Source organism: Bufo bufo, chromosome 1, assembly GCF_905171765.1.
Source record: "Bufo bufo chromosome 1, aBufBuf1.1, whole genome shotgun sequence".
NCBI classification, from domain to species: Eukaryota; Metazoa; Chordata; class Amphibia; order Anura; family Bufonidae; genus Bufo; species Bufo bufo.
The window spans coordinates 548,630,859-548,650,781 of NC_053389.1; the positions used below are offsets into that span (position 1 = coordinate 548,630,859).

The window sequence follows — 19,923 nt, forward strand, 5'->3', positions numbered from 1 at the left end:
GTTGTTTGTAGCAGCACAGATGGAAATGGTGGGAATAAAGTAGTGTCAAGAGCCAGATCAGTGAATTATCAGCAACTGTTTCATAGTTTATTAATGTTGAGAATGAGCAATAGAAAGGTGTCCTTGTTTGACAGTGTTCTTCATTGATATTTTGACAGGAGTGTTACTGCACTTTGAGGATCCTGCTCTACAGCTTCGAGATCTTTATTTTGTGGACCCTGAATGGCTCTGTAAAATAATGGCACAGGTTAGTATAGCATACGTTATAGAAAAAAATTAATGTAAATATTAAAATTAGCACTCCAAGCTTATGCTTTTCCATTGGTTGGCAAATTTTATAAAATTCATTCATAAATCCGCTCCAGTGTCTTTTTTTATGTGTACACATTGAGCCATTATAAAAAGTATAATTTTGCTGACAGCCCCAGTTTTTAGTTTTTAAAATTTGCCCCAGTAAACACAACTTTAAATAAGAACTCCCGCAAAAATTGTATTCTCTGACCTGCTAGAAAGGTACATGACGTAATCTGTAGTGAAGGTAATCTTCTTACCAGTGACTGTATTAGTGAGTTATCCCCTCCCTACTGCTTCTCAGTTGTGTCATGTGACCAGCAATGAGACTTTCCAAATAAAGCCTCATTCACACGTCAGTGATTTCCATCATTGATTGTGAGCCAAAACCAGGATTGGAGCCTCCACAGACATAAGGTATAATGGGAAGATCTGTACCTGTTGTGTGTTTAGTTCTGCACCTGGTTTTGGCTCACAATCACTAATGAAAATCACTGATGTGTGAATGAGGCATAACACAGCTTCTTATGCGTGGACAGGAAGTCAGTTTCCCTATGTATTCCTATGGGAGCCTTAATGTCATTCTCATAGGAATGAACAGTAAGAGAAGTAACTGACTTCCTGTCCTGTGTCAGTTGGAGATCAGAGAGTTGGTCACATGACACAGCTGAGGATCAGAAGGGAGGGGATAGATCACAAATACAGTCACTGATGAGAAGATTTCATTCACTACAGATTACAACATGTACCTTTCTAGCAGCTCTGAGAATGCATTTTTTTTGCAGGAGTTCTTTAAGAGAAAATAGTGATCACTCAAATAGTAAACCTGTTTTTGTTTTTTTGGCAGTTTTGTAGATGTTATAGCCAATAGAAATATAATTGCAGATTTGTGTCTTTACTGTTGTATTTTTTTATCTTTGCAGATTTTGACAGTAAAAGTTGAAGGATGTCAGAGGTATCCCAAGGGGATTATTCACTGTATAGATGTGGAAAAATTTCTATTCAAGAAAAAGAAATTTCCCAAAAATTATATTTCACAATATTTTAAGCTTCTGGAAAAGTTTCAGATAGCTTTGCCCCTCGGTGAAGAGCAACTTCTCATTCCCAGCAGGTACCAGTGTTCACACAGTTTATGTATTGGAACTGCTGGTACATGCTTTTTAATTGAGCTGCACATTGATCGGCTGACTCTGTGTGCCCTTACAGAAGAAAAACATACAGTGTCGTATACATGTAATATAGCATTAGTGTAATAAAACTACTACTGTATAACATTTTTGCTCATGTAGGTTTTAATATTCTAAAACTATTTCATCTTCTCTAGTTTATCGGACCACCGGCCAGTGATAGAACTACCCCACTGTGAAAATTCAGAGGTCATTATAAGACTGTATGAAATGTCATATTTTCCCATGGGATTTTGGTCGAGGCTTATAAACAGACTTTTGGAAGTGTCTTCATACATGTTATCTGGTCGAGGTCTGTAATTCTTTTGTACTTGTCTACTATTTGTTTCTAAAACACATTTTTTTTTAAAGTGATACTGAAATGATAGTCTAACAACCCTATTCACACATATAGGGTAGTTCAATATGTTCCTTGCATGTATGGTGAACTTTATACAGTACCTCGAAAGAGTGGTTCATGTGTAAAAGTGCAGTATTCAACCTGGCTGTTTTTGCCTTTATTCATTTGGCTAATAAAGGAGACAGTTATACAAACTGAACAAAAACACGCCACTTAGTCCAGTGTAATAAGACATGTAGTCCAAGGAGTCTAGGTAATACCCCCAGATGATCGTAAATCATCAGTACACCCGGAATGGCTAAGAAGAGCAAGTCCAAGTGCAAATCCAGAAGCCTCCAGACAGGATAGATTCAATACTTCTAATATCTGGACATCAGGCAGTAAAATACAACCAGTAAACAAGTAAAGACAAACACTACAGTCAACCTAATGCACCCCCCTGTTAAAGAGAAATCGGTAAAGGAGTCTTAGCACTTAGGGGAAGATTTATCAAACTGGTGTAAAGTAGAACTGGCTTAGTTATAGCGCATAGCAACCAATCAGATTCCACCTTTCATTTTTCACAGCTCCTTTGGAAAATGAAAGGTGGGATCTGATTGGTTGTTATGGGCAACTAGGCCAGTTCTACATTACACCAGTTTGATAAATCTCCCCCTTAGTTCTCTTGCTCCTTAATTTGAAGAATTGATTGAGATCCTGGTTTCCATACCCCCATCAGTCAATAAGTGACTTGCATTAGCAGTAAACACCATTAAAGAGCAACTTTCTCATGGCAGTGGCCCTTTAAAGATTAAGGGGGACATTTATTAAGACTGGCGAGAGATACCCCGGTCTTAGGAGCAGGCCTCTACATAACTTTTGCGGTTGCTACCTCTGGCCGTGTGACATGCCTTAATCTACGCCAGCTCCCATGCTGGCTTAGTTTAAGACCATTTTCCACGTCATAAACTAGCGTGGAATATGATATTGAAACGTCCCCTTTTTTCCACCACTTTGCAAAAGTGGTGTGAGCGGGGTAAAGTCACAGTTGTCGCAAAACACCTTTGCAACAAAATGTGCAACCTAAATACACCAAAAAGTGACGTATAACACATAATAAATGACCACCAAAGTGTTTTTGATCATTTCTGGCTTGTCCGTATCGTATCGTAAGTCCTCACTGGTAGTCTTGACTGGGGGGTAACTTTTGTAGTTTTTCCAATGACTAGCAGGAGTCTCCATAAAATGCTGGGAGTTTCCAAACACTTTACTGTTAACGTTAATTTTAACAATTTTATATAACAAAAGTTTTATAAAATAGATGTACCATTCTCAGTGGTCTAAAAGTTTTTGCTTTTACTTTCTTCACTGTATAAAAAAAAGAAAGAGTCCAGCGCCCTAACAGGATGTACTGGAGACAAGGTATCTATCTAAATTGGTCTCCTGAAGCTTACTGTTTGGTGGAATCATCAAGCCTACACAACAACCCTAATAGTTTTTTGAAAATTACAGTTCCATCCTGTAGAAAAGGTAAATTATTTTTCATTTGTTTAGCAGAAGTCGCACTTGCTTCAGATTAGCAGAAGGACTTCATAATTAAATAGATGTGTAAACTATAGTAAACATAGTGTACTGTAATGTTGTAACTGATCCGTCACATCTGCCTTGCATTCTTATATACTGCTCTAAGCATCTTCACTCATTGTAATATTCCATTTAGGTTGCATTCTGCTGGGACAGGTTGTGGATCATATTGATTCACTAATGGAGGAATGGTTTCCTGGTTTGTTGGAAACTGATATTTCTGGTGAAGGAGACACATTGTTGAAAAAGTGGGTGCTATACAGCTTTGATGATGGTCAGGAACACAAGAAAATTCTACTATCTGATCTGCTGCTGAAAGCTGAAGAAGGTAAGCTTCACTTATGTATTTAGGGGCACATTCATTAAGACCGGCATTTTAGACGTCCACACCCACATTTTTAGACCTGGAGTGAGCGGTGAAAAGTCGCAGATGGCGGCGCAACTAACCATTGTGCCGCCATCTGCACCTGAAATATGCCTAATGTAGGCGTATTTCAGATTAGTAAATGATCTCCTTAGTGTTTTTGCCATTGGTATTTGTAATGATCTGTAATTTTTTGGGTGCACTATTTGTGACCTGAAATTTTGTCTGCAAGACATATTTTGGTATTAAAAAAATAAAAATAAAGGGGGGTTCACTTATTTACACCGGCGTTTTGGACACCGGTCTTAATAGCCCCTGTATCTGGCGATGGATTCAACAAAGTTATGAAGAGGTGCAGGCCTCTACATAGCTTCAGCGCATCCAGCGCCAGTTCTAAATGTAAGTCCTCTTCCTTGCTGTCTTACATTTAGGCCATTTTCTACACCTTTTCTACGTGGCCCACGCCACACCCACTTTTTTTAGACCTGCCGTGAGTGGGGAAAAGTCGCATTTTGCGGTGCAACTAACCGTTGCACCACTATCTGCGCCCGAAATACACCTAATATAGGCATATTTCTGGATAATTTTCTGGCAAAAGATAACAGCATGAAATATTCTGTAACCTCTCTATGACATGTCCTCTCTAACTAACCCTATCACTACTATATAATGTATCCTCCACAAGGTCACAAATAATTTCTCTTGCCATGCTATCAGACAACCCAAGTGCCCACAGCAGGTTGAGTTACTGAAAATGTCAAAATTTCCTCCAATATTTTTGACAGAACATTTAACTTCTGCTCCATGTCTTCGGTGTGCCTCAAGGCTCTGTTTGGCTGCAGCATGGCTCTTCAAGTCTTTAGGTTTCTAATATCTCTATACAGGTCACCCGATTGTTTTTCAGTTTTTAATCTAGACACTCTATTTTTTGTGTTCCTGTCAACCTAACTTTCTAATATCTGCTCTGTTATTGAAACTTCCCATGTTCCCATCTGGACATTTATGGAATTTCCCCACACAAGATACCACTATGTTGTCAGTACATGCGCTTATAACATAGTCCACTAGACTTCTGCAGCATCCTAATTTTATGAATAGACAAGCAACTCACCAGTCTATTCCAACTACTGCTTGGCTTACCTACCTCTCTTTTCATTCCTTAAATAACTTACCCCTCTCTGTTTCTCTGCTGGCTTTCCATCCCACAGAAAATTAAATTCCAAATACTTACATCAAAGCCTAATTCAGCTCTGCTCTTACCTTTATTTTTTCAGTAATTCCTAGATATCACCCTGCACTCAACCTCATTTCTGTCATTGACAACCTTATCTCTATCATCCTGTCTCTACTCTCATATACATAACTTCCCTTGTGCCTCCCATCGGTTCTGGCACTTCCTCCTTCATTCTAACACTCCCTTCTTCTGACAAGCCCAGAATTGGCCTAGAGTATCCCTCTTATGCAGGTGAGCTGTTAAATGCCCTCTGTGTGTACCCTTGCTCATCCTATGTCCTCTGCCAGCCCCTTCATCTCATTCTTGATTGACAGCTTCCTGCATAGTCATATCATCTCACCCTGTCTATCAAGAAGGAAATTGTGGCTGTAGCTCAATTCTAACCTGAACAATAGCCCTCAGAAGCCCCCGCTTCCCTGTGGCCTCACAGCCCAAACAGGACTTGAAACAGTATTGTTCATTTCTACTTGAATGAAGGCAATTCAAGATGTTCCAGATTTATTAACAGGTGTACAAATTTGGCGCATTTCACTACCATGATCTGAAGATGTTACACTGGAGTATGGAACACCAGTCTTAAAAAATCTGCCCAGTGTCTTTATATGGGCATTAAATTATGGTAATATTCCTTACAAATTTTTTGAACAGGTGACTTGTTATTGAATCCAGAAGATCCAAGATCTACAATTCCAATTTCCCAAATTGCTCCCGATATTGTTCTTGCTGATCTGCCAAGAAATATCATGCTAAATAATGAGGAACTAGAATTTGACCAGTCGGCAGAGTATTTATTGGGTATGTATCTTACAGTTAATACTTTCCGTAGAGTTTCTATAAAGAACCTACATTCAGTTTAATGTATGCCAATTATTGCTGCTAAAGCTTGTGCAACCAGTAAGAAATCTTTTTACATGGAAGATATGGATGATGGTGGAGTGTGTTTACTGTATAGTATACAGCTGGGATTGTCTTTGTCTCTAAGGTTAGAGCATGTAACGGGCCTATTAGACAGAGCTATTATCATTTGAATTTCATCAATTATCATCCATATGATGGTGTGCAGCAAGTGATAAATCATTTGTTTTCTGCTCTGGAGATGAACGAGCAATGATTGCAGTGAAACAGTGAAAACTATTTGATGATTATTATTTCATGTAACTGAACATCTTTACATGGGTCATTTATCAGGAACGAACATTCATGGGAATATTCGTTCCCGACAATCTTTGCCTCGACCAATGTAAGGCTACTTTCACACTGGAGTTTTGGCTTTCCGTTTGTGAGATCCGTTCAGGGCTCTCACAGGCGGTCCAAAACGGATCAGTTTGCATTCTGAATGGAAAAGGATCCGCTCAGAATGCATCAGTTTGTCTCCGTTCCGTCTACATTCCGCTCTGGAGGCGAACACCAAAACGGTGCCTGCAGCATTTTGGTGTCCATCTGATTAAACTGAGCCAAACGGATCCGTCCTGGCACACAATGTAAGTCAATGGGGACAGATCCGTTTTCACTGACACAATCTGGCACAATAGAAAACGGATCCGTCCTCCATTGAGTTTCAATGGTGTTCAAGATGGATCCGTCTTGGCTATGTTAAAGATGATACAAACGGATCTGTTCTGAATGGATGCAGACAGTTGTATTGACGGATCCGCACAAAACGCAAGTGTGAAAGTAGCCTAAAAGGTCAATAAGAGCAGGGACATTCGTGATGTCTGCCAAAGGGACCTTTCTACACCAGAACTTTTACTCCACAGGGCAATACACATCCTCAGCTAGTTCACACATTCTTGTCAGACTATATTAACTATATGTGTATTTTAGGTGATGGCGGCTTTGGATCAGTTTATAGAGCTGTGTACAGAGGTAAAGATGTAGCAGTGAAAATTTTCAACAAACATACTTCTCCAAGACTTTTAAGACAGGTAAGGAACCCAGTTGTAGTGAATCTGTCACCACAACCCATCCTTTTACACTGACAGTAGAATAATATAGACTGGAAACTGAAAATATGTTTTCCTAATTTTGTTATGTAAAATATATCATAGTAGCTATGTTTTTTGCCATACCTCCATTAAACATATTTAAAGGGGTTTCTCTGAGATTTTGATAGTGATGACCTATCCTCAGGATAGGTCATCAGTATCTTATCTATGGGGGTCCGACACCCGGAACCCCCACCGATCAGCTGTTTGAGAAGGTAGTGGCGCTTCTGTGAGCACAGCTGCCTTCTCTCTGCTTTTTCTAGGTCAGTGACAACACGTTCATCGTTCACGTTGCCTAGGAGCAGCTCAGCCCCATTCAAGGGAATGGTGCTGAGGGAGATACCAAGCACAGCCGCTATACAATATATGGTGCTGTGCTTGGTGAGCTGTGAGAAGGCAGCGTGCTCACAGGAGCGCCACTGCCTTCTCAAAACAGGTATTCAGCGGGGGTCCCGGGTGTTGAACTCCCACAATCAGATACTGATGACCTATCCAAAGGATAGGTCGTCAATATTAAAATGTCGGAAAACCCTTTTAATATTGCGAGTCCAGGGGGGACATTTATGTGTTTACAATGTGTTTACCCCACAATAGTGGCGTCGAAAGTCAGAAATTATGGCACACGCCGTAGGTGCACCATAATAAGAAGAGGGTGGGGTTTTGCGCGGCCCGGCGGATTTATTATAACTTTCACCAAAAACTGGCGGAAGTTATAGCTGAACTCCTACAACCTTCTGGCTCTCTGCCTCTTAATAAATTAGGCGCATTCTCACACTACTCTGAAGCATCATCTCAACCAATCTGTAGGAGGAATGAAGAATTAGAGAGGACCTGTCAACACAAAATGCAGTGTAATCTGGAGGAAGCATGTTATAAGGCTGGAGGAGATGAGCAGATTGATATATAGTTTTGTGGTGTAATATTCATTAAAACTTGCAATTTCTACATTTATTTCTCATTGGAGGACACAGGCTTGACCATGGGTATGGCTGTTGCCGCTAGGAGGTGGACACTAAGAACACAAAGTATAAGCTCCTCCTTGTTCAGCTATACCCTTCTACAGGGACTAAGCTAAATCAGTTTTAGCTTAGTGTCTGTAGGAGGCAGACCTACCTGCGTTGCAGGTCTGCTGTTTTTTTTGTTTTTTCTTTCTCCTTTTTTTCTAGCGGGAGTTTCAGGCAGTCCGTAAAACTGCCTTCACTCCCACCCAGGAGACCAGGGGGTCACCCAAACCCCCTGCACCTTCCCGTGCTCCAGAAGAAAAGGAGGACCAGAGGTTCCAGTAAAAACCTCTGTATCCCGCCAGCGTTCAGGTCACCACAGCCATCCACTCTGTTCCGGTGTAGCGTCCCTCACCAAGGGGCTGCACACCAATGGTGGTGACCCGGCTGGAGCCAGGGGGGCAGAAGATGCTGGACAGGTGAGAATATATAAAAAAAAAAAAGGAATTGGCTCCAAAGTGCTCCCCCTTCCAGTACCCTCCCCTCCCTAAGTTACCTGGTCTCCACGAGGCTGGGCCCCTCCAGGAGGTCTGCTGGAGGGGGATGTATGCAGGTGAGCAGCTGTCTGCTAGGCATAGGACTTGCACTGCTCATAGCTTTAATCTCTCCTGGTCCTCTCCCCATGTCAGCCCTGTTGGGGAGCATGGGGGCGTCCATTTTCCAAGGAGCGAACATGCAGGGCTCAGTGGCGCATCATGCCGCTCCTGCCCTGCAACCGCACACCGCGGCTCATCTGTTAAAGAAATCGCCATGTTGGCGCGTGCCGGTGCCATTGTTAATTTCGGCCCCGACTTCTGTGCGGCCTGTTCCTGCAGGGCCCTCCTCCCCGGCCGGTGTCTTGGTGCGTCCGGGGATGAGGCGGTGGCGTGTTCCGGTGGGTGGGGGAGGGGGGCGTTGTAAGGATTGGTAGGGCCAGCGCTAAGGTCCAGAGTCGGTTTGTGGGCGGGGCATGGGCTTCTCTCTGCTCCCACGCCGGCAGCGGTGCTGAGGCTGCATGGGTTGCACTTCTGGACTTTTAAAGGCACCTGCGGCGGGGCGCTCACAGGCTCCTCTGGACATGTGGTTTGGAGGGACACAGGCTAGGTAAGGCTGTTTGTCCCTTCCTACAGGGTTTAAACTACCCCCCTCCTATCTCATCCTTCTTTAGTCATTATGTCTGAACCCAGGCCCAGAAGCAGACGGTCACTGATGTGCGCCATTATGCGTGTGACGCACAAAATTTCCAGCCCCTCAGTCAGACTCCCACTGCTTTCCGTGTGCTGCGCTGCCATCAAGTGGCTCGGCACCGGACCCATTGCTTCCCGCTGCCCAGCCCACGGAAGAACCGGAATGGGCGCGTTCCCTGTCTAGGGTGGTATAGGATGTCTTTAATAACAACAGGGCCATTGTGGAAATATTGGGGCTTTTTTCGGCAAGGCAGTCCTCTAACCGGTCCGTCTCTGGGGATCATGGGGCGCATGCCCTTCGCGGCCGGCCCACAAAACGGGCCAGAACATCCTCCCCCAAAAGGATGTCTGTCTCCCGTTTCCTCTCCTCCTCCTATTAGAGAGTCTGACTCTGACGTGTCCTCAGTGGAAGAGGCATGTTCTGAGTAGAGAGTGTCCGATGAGGATCTTGTCTCGCCGGAGGGTCAGTCGTCCAAACTGTCCTCCATGGTGGACAATCTAATTACGGCAGTTATTGAGACGTTGCAGGTTGAGGATCCCGCACCGTCGTCTGCCAGCTCGGGTTTTTCCTTTAGAAGGTCCCATTGCTCACACAAGTGTTTCCCCAACCACCAGGAGCGTGATTCCTCTCTCTCCAAGGAGTGGAATTTCCCTGATAGATGTTTTACCTTGCCAAAGCGCTTGAATGTCCTTTATCCTTTTCCGGAGAATTTGACTAAGAAATGGTCGTCTCAACCTATAGTGGACCTGCCAGTTTCCCGCTTGGCTAAACATACTACCTTGCCAATGGCGGATGGGGCTTCTTTCTCTGATATCAGAGATAAGAAACTGGAAGCGTTTGCAAAATCTGCCTTTGAAGCAGTGGGTATTTGCCTCTACATGGGTGAGCAAGGCTATGGGGGAGTGGGCAAATAATTTACGTCAGGGTCTCTACTCGGGAATCCCCTCGGGGGAACTTGTGGTCCTGCAGCTCTCGCATGCCAGTGCATATATTCGTGAAGAATCTTTGGACGCGGCCAGGCTGATGGCGCGCTCGTCAGCCCTGTTGGTGGCTATTCTCTGTACCCTATGGCTCTTTTGCTGGGCGGCAGATAATGCTTAAAAGCGGACCCTGATGGCCCTCCCCTTTACCGGCAGAAGATTTTTTGGTAAGCACCTGGATGAGATAATTTCGGACGCTACAGGTGGTTAGGGCACCCATTTACCACAGAACAGGGGCCGTCTAAAAGGTCAAGCCCCAAGAGGCCATCCAACAAATCGGCCAGGGATCAGAAGCGCAAACCTTCCTTCAAGCCGCGCCCTTCCTGGCGTTCCCGTCAACAGGGCTCCAAGTCCTTTAACCCTAAGAACTCTGCTGCATGACGGGGCGGCTCCCGGCGCCCTCCGTTTGGGTGGACGTCCGGCTTAATTTGTTTCGGCATGTTTGACTGGCTCACGTCTCAGATGCATGCTGCGCCCCGTTTCCGTCCTGCTTTGGATCCTTAGGATCTGAATCTAGTGCTCAACGCTCTCCAGTCTTCACCGTTTGAGCCTTTGCAGCAGGTGTCGCTGCGCTTCCTGTCTTATAAGGTGGCTTTTTTGGTTGCAATTACTTCTATCCGTAGGGTGTCGGAACTCGCGGCTCTGTCATGTCGGTCGCCTTTCTTGATCCTCCATCAGGATAAGGTGGTCCTTCGGCCTGTACAGTCCTTTCTGTCGAAGGTGGTGTCGGAATTCCTTCTAAATGAGAAGATTATTCTTCCTTCATTTTGTCCGGGCCCGTCTCATCCTCGGGAGCAGTCGCTCCAAACCCTGGATTTGGTACAAGCCATTCGGGTCTATCTGTCCCAGAAGGCATCTTTCAGGCGGACGAATTGCCTGTTCATGATTCCAAAAGGGCCGAGACAAGGGCTGGCAGCGTCCAAGGCTTCCATTTCCCGAAGGATTTGTTTGGCTATTGTGGAAGCATACCGCGTTAAGGACCGGGCCCCGCCCTTCCAGGTGACTGCTCATTCGGCTCGGGCAGTGGGGGCCTCTTGGGCGGTGCATCACGGGGCTTCAGCCCCTCAGGTGTGCAAGGCGGTGACCTGGTCATCTTGGCATACTTTTTCCGAGTTTTATAGAGTGCACACTTTTTCTTATGCTGACGCCTCTCTGGGGCATAGAGTTTTGCAGACAGTCGTTCTCTGATTGACAGGAGGGTTGCTTGTTATGCCCACCCTTGGGGACTGCTCTGTAATGTCCCATGGTCAAGCCTGTGTCCCCCAATGAGACGGATGAGAAAACTAGATTTGTGTACTTACCGTAAAATCTGTTTCTCTTCCATTCATTGGGGGACATAGCTGCCACCCATTCTCTTGTTTATGGGCCTTTTATGGCCTATGTGGTTCTGGGTTTGTACATAGTGTGATTTTCTTTTTGTCTTCTCCTACTGCTTTTGCACTAACTGACTTAGCTTAGTCCCTGTAGGAAAGGTATAGCTGAAGGGGAGGAGATTACACTTTGTGTGCTTAGTGTCCGCCTCCTAGCGGCAACAGCTATACCCATGGTCAAGCCTGTGTCCCCCAATAAATGGAAGAGAAACAGATTTTACGGTAAGTACAAAAATTTAGTTATCTCTACTTTTTCTAACTTAAGACCACCCCTGTGAACAGCATTCAGTACACGGGTAGGTGTTATCAGTTACTGACAACTATCTATGTATACACTTATACACTCGTACCACCTCCCCTGTATACTGAGAGCTGTTCACATGAGTGGTCTTAAGTTAGAGAAAGTACGGATTTAGGCTAGATTCACACTACCGGTAGAGCCTTACTGCAGGCTGTTTCTGCATTGAGTCAGGAATCGGCTGGACAAAAACCACTGCGCAGAGTGGTATTTGGACGATTCTGAGTATATTTGCTGGGTTGCTGATGATTCTCCGCCAGACCCCATTATAGTTAATAGGTCCAACAGGCATTCAGGCAGCGTCTGGCAAAGCCGGTTCTGGCAGGCTGTTCTCGGCGGAACAAGCTTCCGGATCTGTGAACACCACTAGTGTGAAACTAGCCTTTAATTTATAAATGACAAGTTTTACTGAATCTTTTCCCATAAAACTATCAATCTGCTCAGCTCCGCCTGCTCTATAACATGCTGCCTGTAGATTACACTGCATTTCATGGTGACAGGTCCTGCTTAAACTAACCGGCATAGCACTCTCTGTTGCTCCCCGAATGCATGCATACTCATTAACACGTGGCTTTTAATTTTCAGTGCCACATCATGTAGGTGCTTTGACATTTTACTTAAATTGAAGAAAACATGCTTTCTTTTGTACTGGCTTTTTATGCAGGTGCTGGTTTGAGGGGCGTTTAATGGTGAGGGGTCCATAAAGAATTTTTCCAGTGTATGGAAAGAAGTAGTGAATGCTGTGCAGTAGACTGTACTTGCTCCATTTGCTCATTCTTGTTAGCAATCCTGTACTCATGTAGTGTTATTTTGCTCTTATTCACCACTCTCCAGGAACTGACAGTACTTAGTCATCTCCATCATCCAAGCCTAGTGTGCTTACTTGCCGCTGGGGTTCGACCTAGAATGCTAGTGATGGAACTTGCTTCAAAGAGTTCTCTTGATCATCTGCTTCAGCAAGACAGTAGCGGCCTGACCCGAACTCTTCAGCACAGAATAGCTCTCCATGTTGCTGATGGGCTGAGGTAAAAGGGCTAATTATAATTCACGTGATATTATTTTAAATCATGTTCTCACTCAGCTTACATGAGGCTTTACCCGCATAACTTTCACAATATAGTATTGGTTGTATTCTTCTTTTACTCTTCATCAAATAATGATGCTGGGTCACCTTTTCTAAGAACAATGCTGCTCCTCTTTTATTCCTACTGGAAATGTATGAATAAATTGACAACTAGGTTATGGGTATGTGACTACACACTTTGACACTGAGCAATACATGCCGCCATTTTGACAATTGGAATAGTAATGCCCAGTTGTCAATTTATTAAAGCATTTTCAGCAAGAGTTATAGAGAAAGGCAGAGTGCAGATTTATAAGAAAATGTTCAAGAATAATCATTTCTTTGTAAAAACCTACAAAAAACAGATATGTGGAGTGACAGGTACTTTATCACATTCTGTCTTTAGCAAGTGTTGGCATCTATTATCACTTGTGATCAATCATGTTTCTATCTCTTCCTGAACAAGTAACTTTATTTACTGTAAGGCTACATTTTTGTAACAGCTGTTACACGGCCGTTTTCAGAGATGATTCACATGGCCACCTTTCTAAGGACCAGTGACTAGCGGCCATCAAAAAATAGAACATGTCCTATTTCTGGCCGTTATCCCGACCAGACGGACTCCATTTAAAACAATTGGCCCATTTTTTTAATGACCATAAAGTTGGAGTGCACTCCTTTAACAGCTATTAAGAATGGCTACAAATGGTTAAAATAAAAAAAATCCTCATCCTCTTGAACATGCGCAGATACTCACTCCTCAAACCCTAGATGTTCACTGAATGCAGTGAGGGTTCGAGGATGAGTGCCCCTGCGCGTTGGCACTAGTGGGATGGGGGAAAGGTGAGATCATTATATATGGGGGCCCAACTGGGGGGTGAATATATTATATTATATATAACATGTGTATGGGCGCACAACTTGGGGGCCATTATAACTACAGGGGGGCATAAAGAGTGCTGAGGGCACTGCAGGGGTTGGGGTTTTAACTTAAAAACCCAATGAAAGTCATCAATTTTTAATGGCCGTTTTAAAAACGCCATTAAAAATGGACAGACGGCCAGAAAATGGATGCACAAATTATTAAAATATGACCAGGAAAAACGGACTATTTTTAATGGCCGTTTTTTTTTCCTTTGCTGTGTGAATGTAGACTAACATTCACCACATACAGTACACATTCACTCTAACCAGATATCAAACATTTCTATAAGCATTTAACACAACTCAAAAAGCAGAATGTCCTAATTTTATGATGGTTTCTTCTCCCTAAATTATCTGTACATCTATTTTTTTTTCTCATGGTCAGGTTCATGTGATATATACTGTACATCTTTGTTTTATTGTATTGGATAGATATATATAAAAAAAAAATTATTTAACCATTAAATGTAATATCAATGGCAACTGGAGTTTTATTTACTACTATAACTCCATCCAAGTCTTTTCAAATATTACTATTAGGAGAAGACACATGGAGGAAAGGTCCTTTTTAGATGAGACAATTCAGCAGGCGATTGTCGGGAGGGAAGCCTTCCTTCCCGGAAAGTACCTGCTTGTCAGTGGAGGAGACTGCTGCATGATCTCCTCCACAGTAAGGGGAGGAGCGATCTCTAATGCCATCACTCTTCCCTGTAAAAACTCGTTGTTTGTCGGCAGCAGAGCGTGTTTAGAGGGCACTATCTGCTGCTGCCAGATGATGATTAAGATAACTACACAAACTATTCAATTACCCGACAAACGAGAGTTTCATTTGTTCATCAGGTAATCGGCATCACCTTTACACCGCCAGATAATCGCTAATAAGCGTTCCTATGAACACTTGTTTCTACTTGATTATCTGGAGGATTCTCGGTCCCGTGCAAAGGGCCCTGAAGTAATGTGTAATAGGTATATTAAACTCTATTTATTTTGGCTTGCGGAGATGTATATCATAATTTTGTGTAATATATGTGGTTTATGTCTTATGTAGTATTGCCCGACATTTTAATACTACACTGCGTGCAGAATTATTAGGCAAATGAGTATTTTGACCACATCATCCTCTTTATGCATGTTGTCTTACTCCAAGCTGTATAGGCTCAAAAGCCTACTACCAATTAAGCATATTAGGTGATGTGCATCTCTGTAATGAGAAGGGGTGTGGTCTAATGACATCAACACCCTATATTAGGTGTGCATAATTATTAGGCAACTTCCTTTCCTTTGGCAAAATGGGTCAAAAGAAGGACTTGACAGGCTCAGAAAAGTCAAAAATAGTGAGATATCTTGCAGAGGGATGCAGCACTCTTAAAATTGCAAAGCTTCTGAAGCGTGATCATAGAACAATCAAGCGTTTCATTCAAAATAGTCAACAGGGTCGCAAGAAGCGTGTGGAAAAACCAAGGCGCAAAATAACTGCCCATGAACTGAGAAAAGTCAAGCGTGCAGCTGCCAAGATGCCACTTGCCACCAGTTTGGCCATATTTCAGAGCTGCAACATCACTGGAGTGCCCAAAAGCACAAGGTGTGCAATACTCAGAGACATGGCCAAGGTAAGAAAGGCTGAAAGACGACCACCACTGAACAAGACACACAAGCTGAAACGTCAAGACTGGGCCAAGAAATATCTCAAGACTGATTTTTCTAAGGTTTTATGGACTGATGAAATGAGAGTGAGTCTTGATGGGCCAGATGGATGGGCCCGTGGCTGGATTGGTAAAGGGCAGAGAGCTCCAGTCCGACTCAGACGCCAGCAAGGTGGAGGTGGAGTACTGGTTTGGGCTGGTATCATCAAAGATGAGCTTGTGGGGCCTTTTCGGGTTGAGGATGGAGTCAAGCTCAACTCCCAGTCCTACTGCCAGTTTCTGGAAGACACCTTCTTCAAGCAGTGGTACAGGAAGAAGTCTGCATCCTTCAAGAAAAACATGATTTTCATGCAGGACAATGCTCCATCACACGCGTCCAAGTACTCCACAGCGTGGCTGGCAAGAAAGGGTATAAAAGAAGAAAATCTAATGACATGGCCTCCTTGTTCACCTGATCTGAACCCCATTGAGAACCTGTGGTCCATCATCAAATGTGAGATTTACAAGGAGGGAAAACAGTACACCTCTCTGAACAGTGTCTGGGAGGCTGTGGTTGCTGCTGCACGCAATGTTGATGGTGAACAGATCAAAACACTGACAGAATCCATGGATGGCAGGCTTTTGAGTGTCCTTGCAAAGAAAGGTGGCTATATTGGTCACTGATTTGTTTTTGTTTTGTTTTTGAATGTCAGAAATGTATATTTGTGAATGTTGAGATGTTATATTGGTTTCACTGGTAAAAATAAATAATTGAAATGGGTATATATTTGTTTTTTGTTAAGTTACCTAATAATTATGCACAGTAATAGTCACCTGCACACACAGATATTTCCCTAAAATAGCTAAAACTAAAAACAAACTAAAAACTACTTCCAAAAATATTCAGCTTTGATATTAATGAGTTTTTTGGGTTCATTGAGAACATGGTTGTTGTTCAATAATAAAATTAATCCTCAAAAATACAACTTGCCTAATAATTCTGCACTCCCTGTATGTCTACGATCTGTATTTTGTTTCCATTTGTACAATGATTTTCTAAGTCTGGTGAACACTCTGCTCTATCTTGTTTTGTCATAGTTACCTTCATTCATCGATGATCATTTATCGGGATTTAAAACCCCACAATGTTCTCCTGTTTACTTTATATCCAAACTCTGCAGTCGTTGCCAAGATTGCCGACTACGGCATTGCGCAATATTGTTGCAGAATGGGGATCAAAACTTCAGAAGGTACCCCAGGTAAAATAGATAACAGCTGTAGAAAAAAACTTTACTACGTGGAAGATTACTAAAATGTTTTTATTAACTGAATATTGAGTATTTGTTACAAACGAAATGCATAGCCCTGTGATTCGCGGCTTTCATGCGCACTTGAAATAGGGAAGCTTGAAAGTATAATTCCAAATTGTGTATTTTAGGCAACTCTTTGTTTAGAATTGTGTCAAGAAATTGGATTACCAATTAATTTTCTTTTCATGACAAGTGTATATAATCGGTTCTTTTTATTCGATCTACATTACAGCCTTTAATTATTTAGACCCACCACCCATTAACAGTGCAGATTTGTTTTTTAATATCATGGTCCCTCACTATTATAGTTTGCTGCTATTATGTACAGTGGTGCTTAAAAGTTTGTGATTCCTTCAGACAATTTACATCAGATTTTCTTAAAAGTAGATAAAGCAAACCAAATCAAACAAATGAGGTAAAAATATTAGACTTGTTCCGTACAATGATCTAGTATCTCGTGTCTGCGAGTTGCAAAAGTAGGCAGCCCATACAAGAGATGCTTCAACGGACTGTCCATACAGTATAATATTCTGTCCTGTAACTGACTTGGTGCTTTCTATAAACCGAACCCTTTCACTCATGCAAGACATTTCCAAATGAATTGGGTGTTGGATAGGGATCTCCAAGTTACAGCATCACTGTAACGTGATAAAATAGTAGCGCTACTGTGAACAATCCTGACCTTGCTGATTAGTGTCAGACAGAAGATTACAAAATGCCTCCAACTGGATGCCAAGCACAGTGCACAGCCAGCTGTACCATGTAAGGAAAGCATAGTGCCTCGTAGCAAAATGGGCCCCATGGCCAAAAAAAGAAGTAGGTTTGACTGGGGAAACCACCTGCCATAGTGAGTAAAAGCAGCCTCCCCAATATGAACTCTGCTGTAGTGAAAAGTGAGTGAAAACTATGGGGTGGTGCCTGGTAAACAATCAACGGGCACAGTGCTTACCAAAGCTCTTTGGCACCTTTGAAACAGATGAGCAGTGGGGGTGCTGGGAATTGGACCCCCACCAATCCCAAAGATAGGATGATCATATTTTATAGTCCTTGATAACCCCTTTAAATCCATGGTTTTATGTCATGTATGTAGCTGCCCTTTTTTTTTTTTTTACCATGGGCCTCATAGATGTTATGTCCACCTGTATGATAGATACACCACTGCCTATGTTCTTTCCACATGTTCAACCCAGTATGGTCATTTTGTTGACCCATTTTTTAATCTATTCTCATGACAGTAGATCTTTATACATCCCTGTTGGTTGTCCATTTTGAGGTTTTCTGTTCTCAATTTTTTATTGTCTTAGGATTTAGGGCGCCAGAGGTGGCCAGAGGAAATGTTATTTACAACCAGCAGGCTGATGTCTATTCACTTGGATTATTGCTGTATGATATTCTGACAGCTGGAGCAAGGATGGTTGAAGGATTGAAATTTCCAAATGAATTTGATGAATTAGCGATCAGCGGAAAATTGCCTGGTAGGTATACTAATGGCGAATTCTCGTTGTAACTATCATTAAAGGGGTTATCTGGGAATTTGATAGTGATGATCTGTACTCAAGGATAGGCCACCAATTTCAGAATGGGGGGTCCGACTCCTGACACCCCTGAAAATCAGCTGTTCGAAGAGGCCTTGACACTCTGAGCGCTTAGGCCTCTTCCTAGACCAACAACATCACTGTACATCGGTCACTTGGCCTAGGTGCAATACCGAGCACAGCCGCTATGCAATGTACAGCACTGTGCTCGATAAACTGTGAAATCACCACCGTTTACCAGAGCTCCTTTGACCGCAGCAGCCTCTTCAAACAGCCGAACAGCGGGGGTGATGGGAGTCAGACCCTAGCCAATCTGATATTGATATTGGGGCAGATTTATGAAAACTGTCTCAAATAAAATCTGTCTATGTTGCTCATAGCAACCAATCAAAGCACAGCAAACTGTGCTGTGATTGGTTACGTTGGGCAGTACAGACTGTTTGTCTTTTACACTGTTTCATACATCTCCTTAATGTGTTTTGTGCTATTGAGCATAATAGCTTGGCGGACCTGGCATTATAGTATGCTTCCCTAAGGCTACTTTCACACTAGCGTTCGCGGTTCCACTTGTGAGTTCCGTTTGAAGGGGCTCATAAGCGGCCCCGAACGCATCCGTCCGGCCCTAATGCATTCTCAGTGGAGGTGGATCCGCTCAGAATGCATCAGTCTGCCAGCGTTCAGCCTGTCGTGCGGAGGCGAGCGGATCCGTCCAGACTTACAATGGAAGTCAATGGGAACGAATCCGCTTGAAGATGACACCATATGGCTCAATCTTCAAGCGGATCCGTCCCCCATTGACTTTCAATGTAAAGTCTGGACGGATCCGTTCAGGCTACTTTCACACTTAGAAATTTTTCTAAGTTATAATGCAGACGGATCCGTTCTGAACGCTAGTGTGAAAGTAGCCTTAGCTAGGACATATTTGAATCACAGAGCCACCTCAAACATGTTCCGAGAAATTGAAGACTGTTCATCAGAAGACATTAAATCATTATAAATATTATCATTTGTTTCATGTTTTTAATTATTGTTTTAGATCCAGTTAAAGAGTATAATTGTGTTGCCTGGCCGGAAGTTGAGGTGTTGATTAAAAAGTGTTTAAAAGAAAATCCTCAAGAACGTCCCACATCTGCCAAGGTACTTATTTCCAAGAAGACCACTATTTGTTAGAAAGAAATGATCTTGTTTTATTTTTTTATTTTTCAAAATCCATTTGGGTAGTTGCTTAATGAGAAAATGTGCTTCCATTATTTCATACTAAACCATTATTTTCTCAATAAGTTGTCTCCAAGCTAGTTGCATAACTAACTGGTTCCGGATTTTATTCTAAGGGTCCTTTTACACAGGCTGATGATCAGGCCTATTTTCAAGAACAAACCTTCATATGTTCCCTCTTTCCTGATGGTATCCCCATGTAAAGGTGTAAAGAAATGAGCTCACTTGTCGGATAATCACATCTTTCATGTGAAATCTTTGACATCGGCAGCACATCCTTGTGTACTCAGGGATGCATTGCTGGCAATATGCAAACTGAATGCAGAATAGCACGCTCATAATGACACTCATTTTGTGATTGGCTTATTACCTGATGTGATAATGTATCTAACATTCAATGTTTGCCAAATCTGATGTAGTCAAATTGCAGAAATTAGTTTACAAAACGCTGCACACTAAATGTAAAATTACCAT

The 19,923-nt window shown here is 42.8% G+C and overlaps 1 protein-coding gene across 3 annotated transcripts in view; it reads left to right on the plus strand.

Annotated features, from left to right (window-relative positions):
* Positions 1-19,923, plus strand: part of LRRK2 (leucine rich repeat kinase 2) — a 142,896-nt gene that overhangs the window by 95,063 nt on the left and 27,910 nt on the right. For all 3 annotated transcript variants that reach the window (XM_040412433.1, XM_040412449.1, XM_040412440.1), the window contains 11 exons: positions 159-247; positions 1,215-1,402; positions 1,616-1,770; positions 3,181-3,327; positions 3,518-3,709; positions 5,628-5,774; positions 6,804-6,904; positions 12,615-12,805; positions 16,488-16,648; positions 18,004-18,174; positions 19,271-19,371. In XM_040412433.1, coding sequence (XP_040268367.1) covers positions 159-247; positions 1,215-1,402; positions 1,616-1,770; positions 3,181-3,327; positions 3,518-3,709; positions 5,628-5,774; positions 6,804-6,904; positions 12,615-12,805; positions 16,488-16,648; positions 18,004-18,174; positions 19,271-19,371 — 1,643 coding nt within the window. The remainder of the gene's footprint in view (positions 1-158; positions 248-1,214; positions 1,403-1,615; positions 1,771-3,180; positions 3,328-3,517; positions 3,710-5,627; positions 5,775-6,803; positions 6,905-12,614; positions 12,806-16,487; positions 16,649-18,003; positions 18,175-19,270; positions 19,372-19,923) is intronic.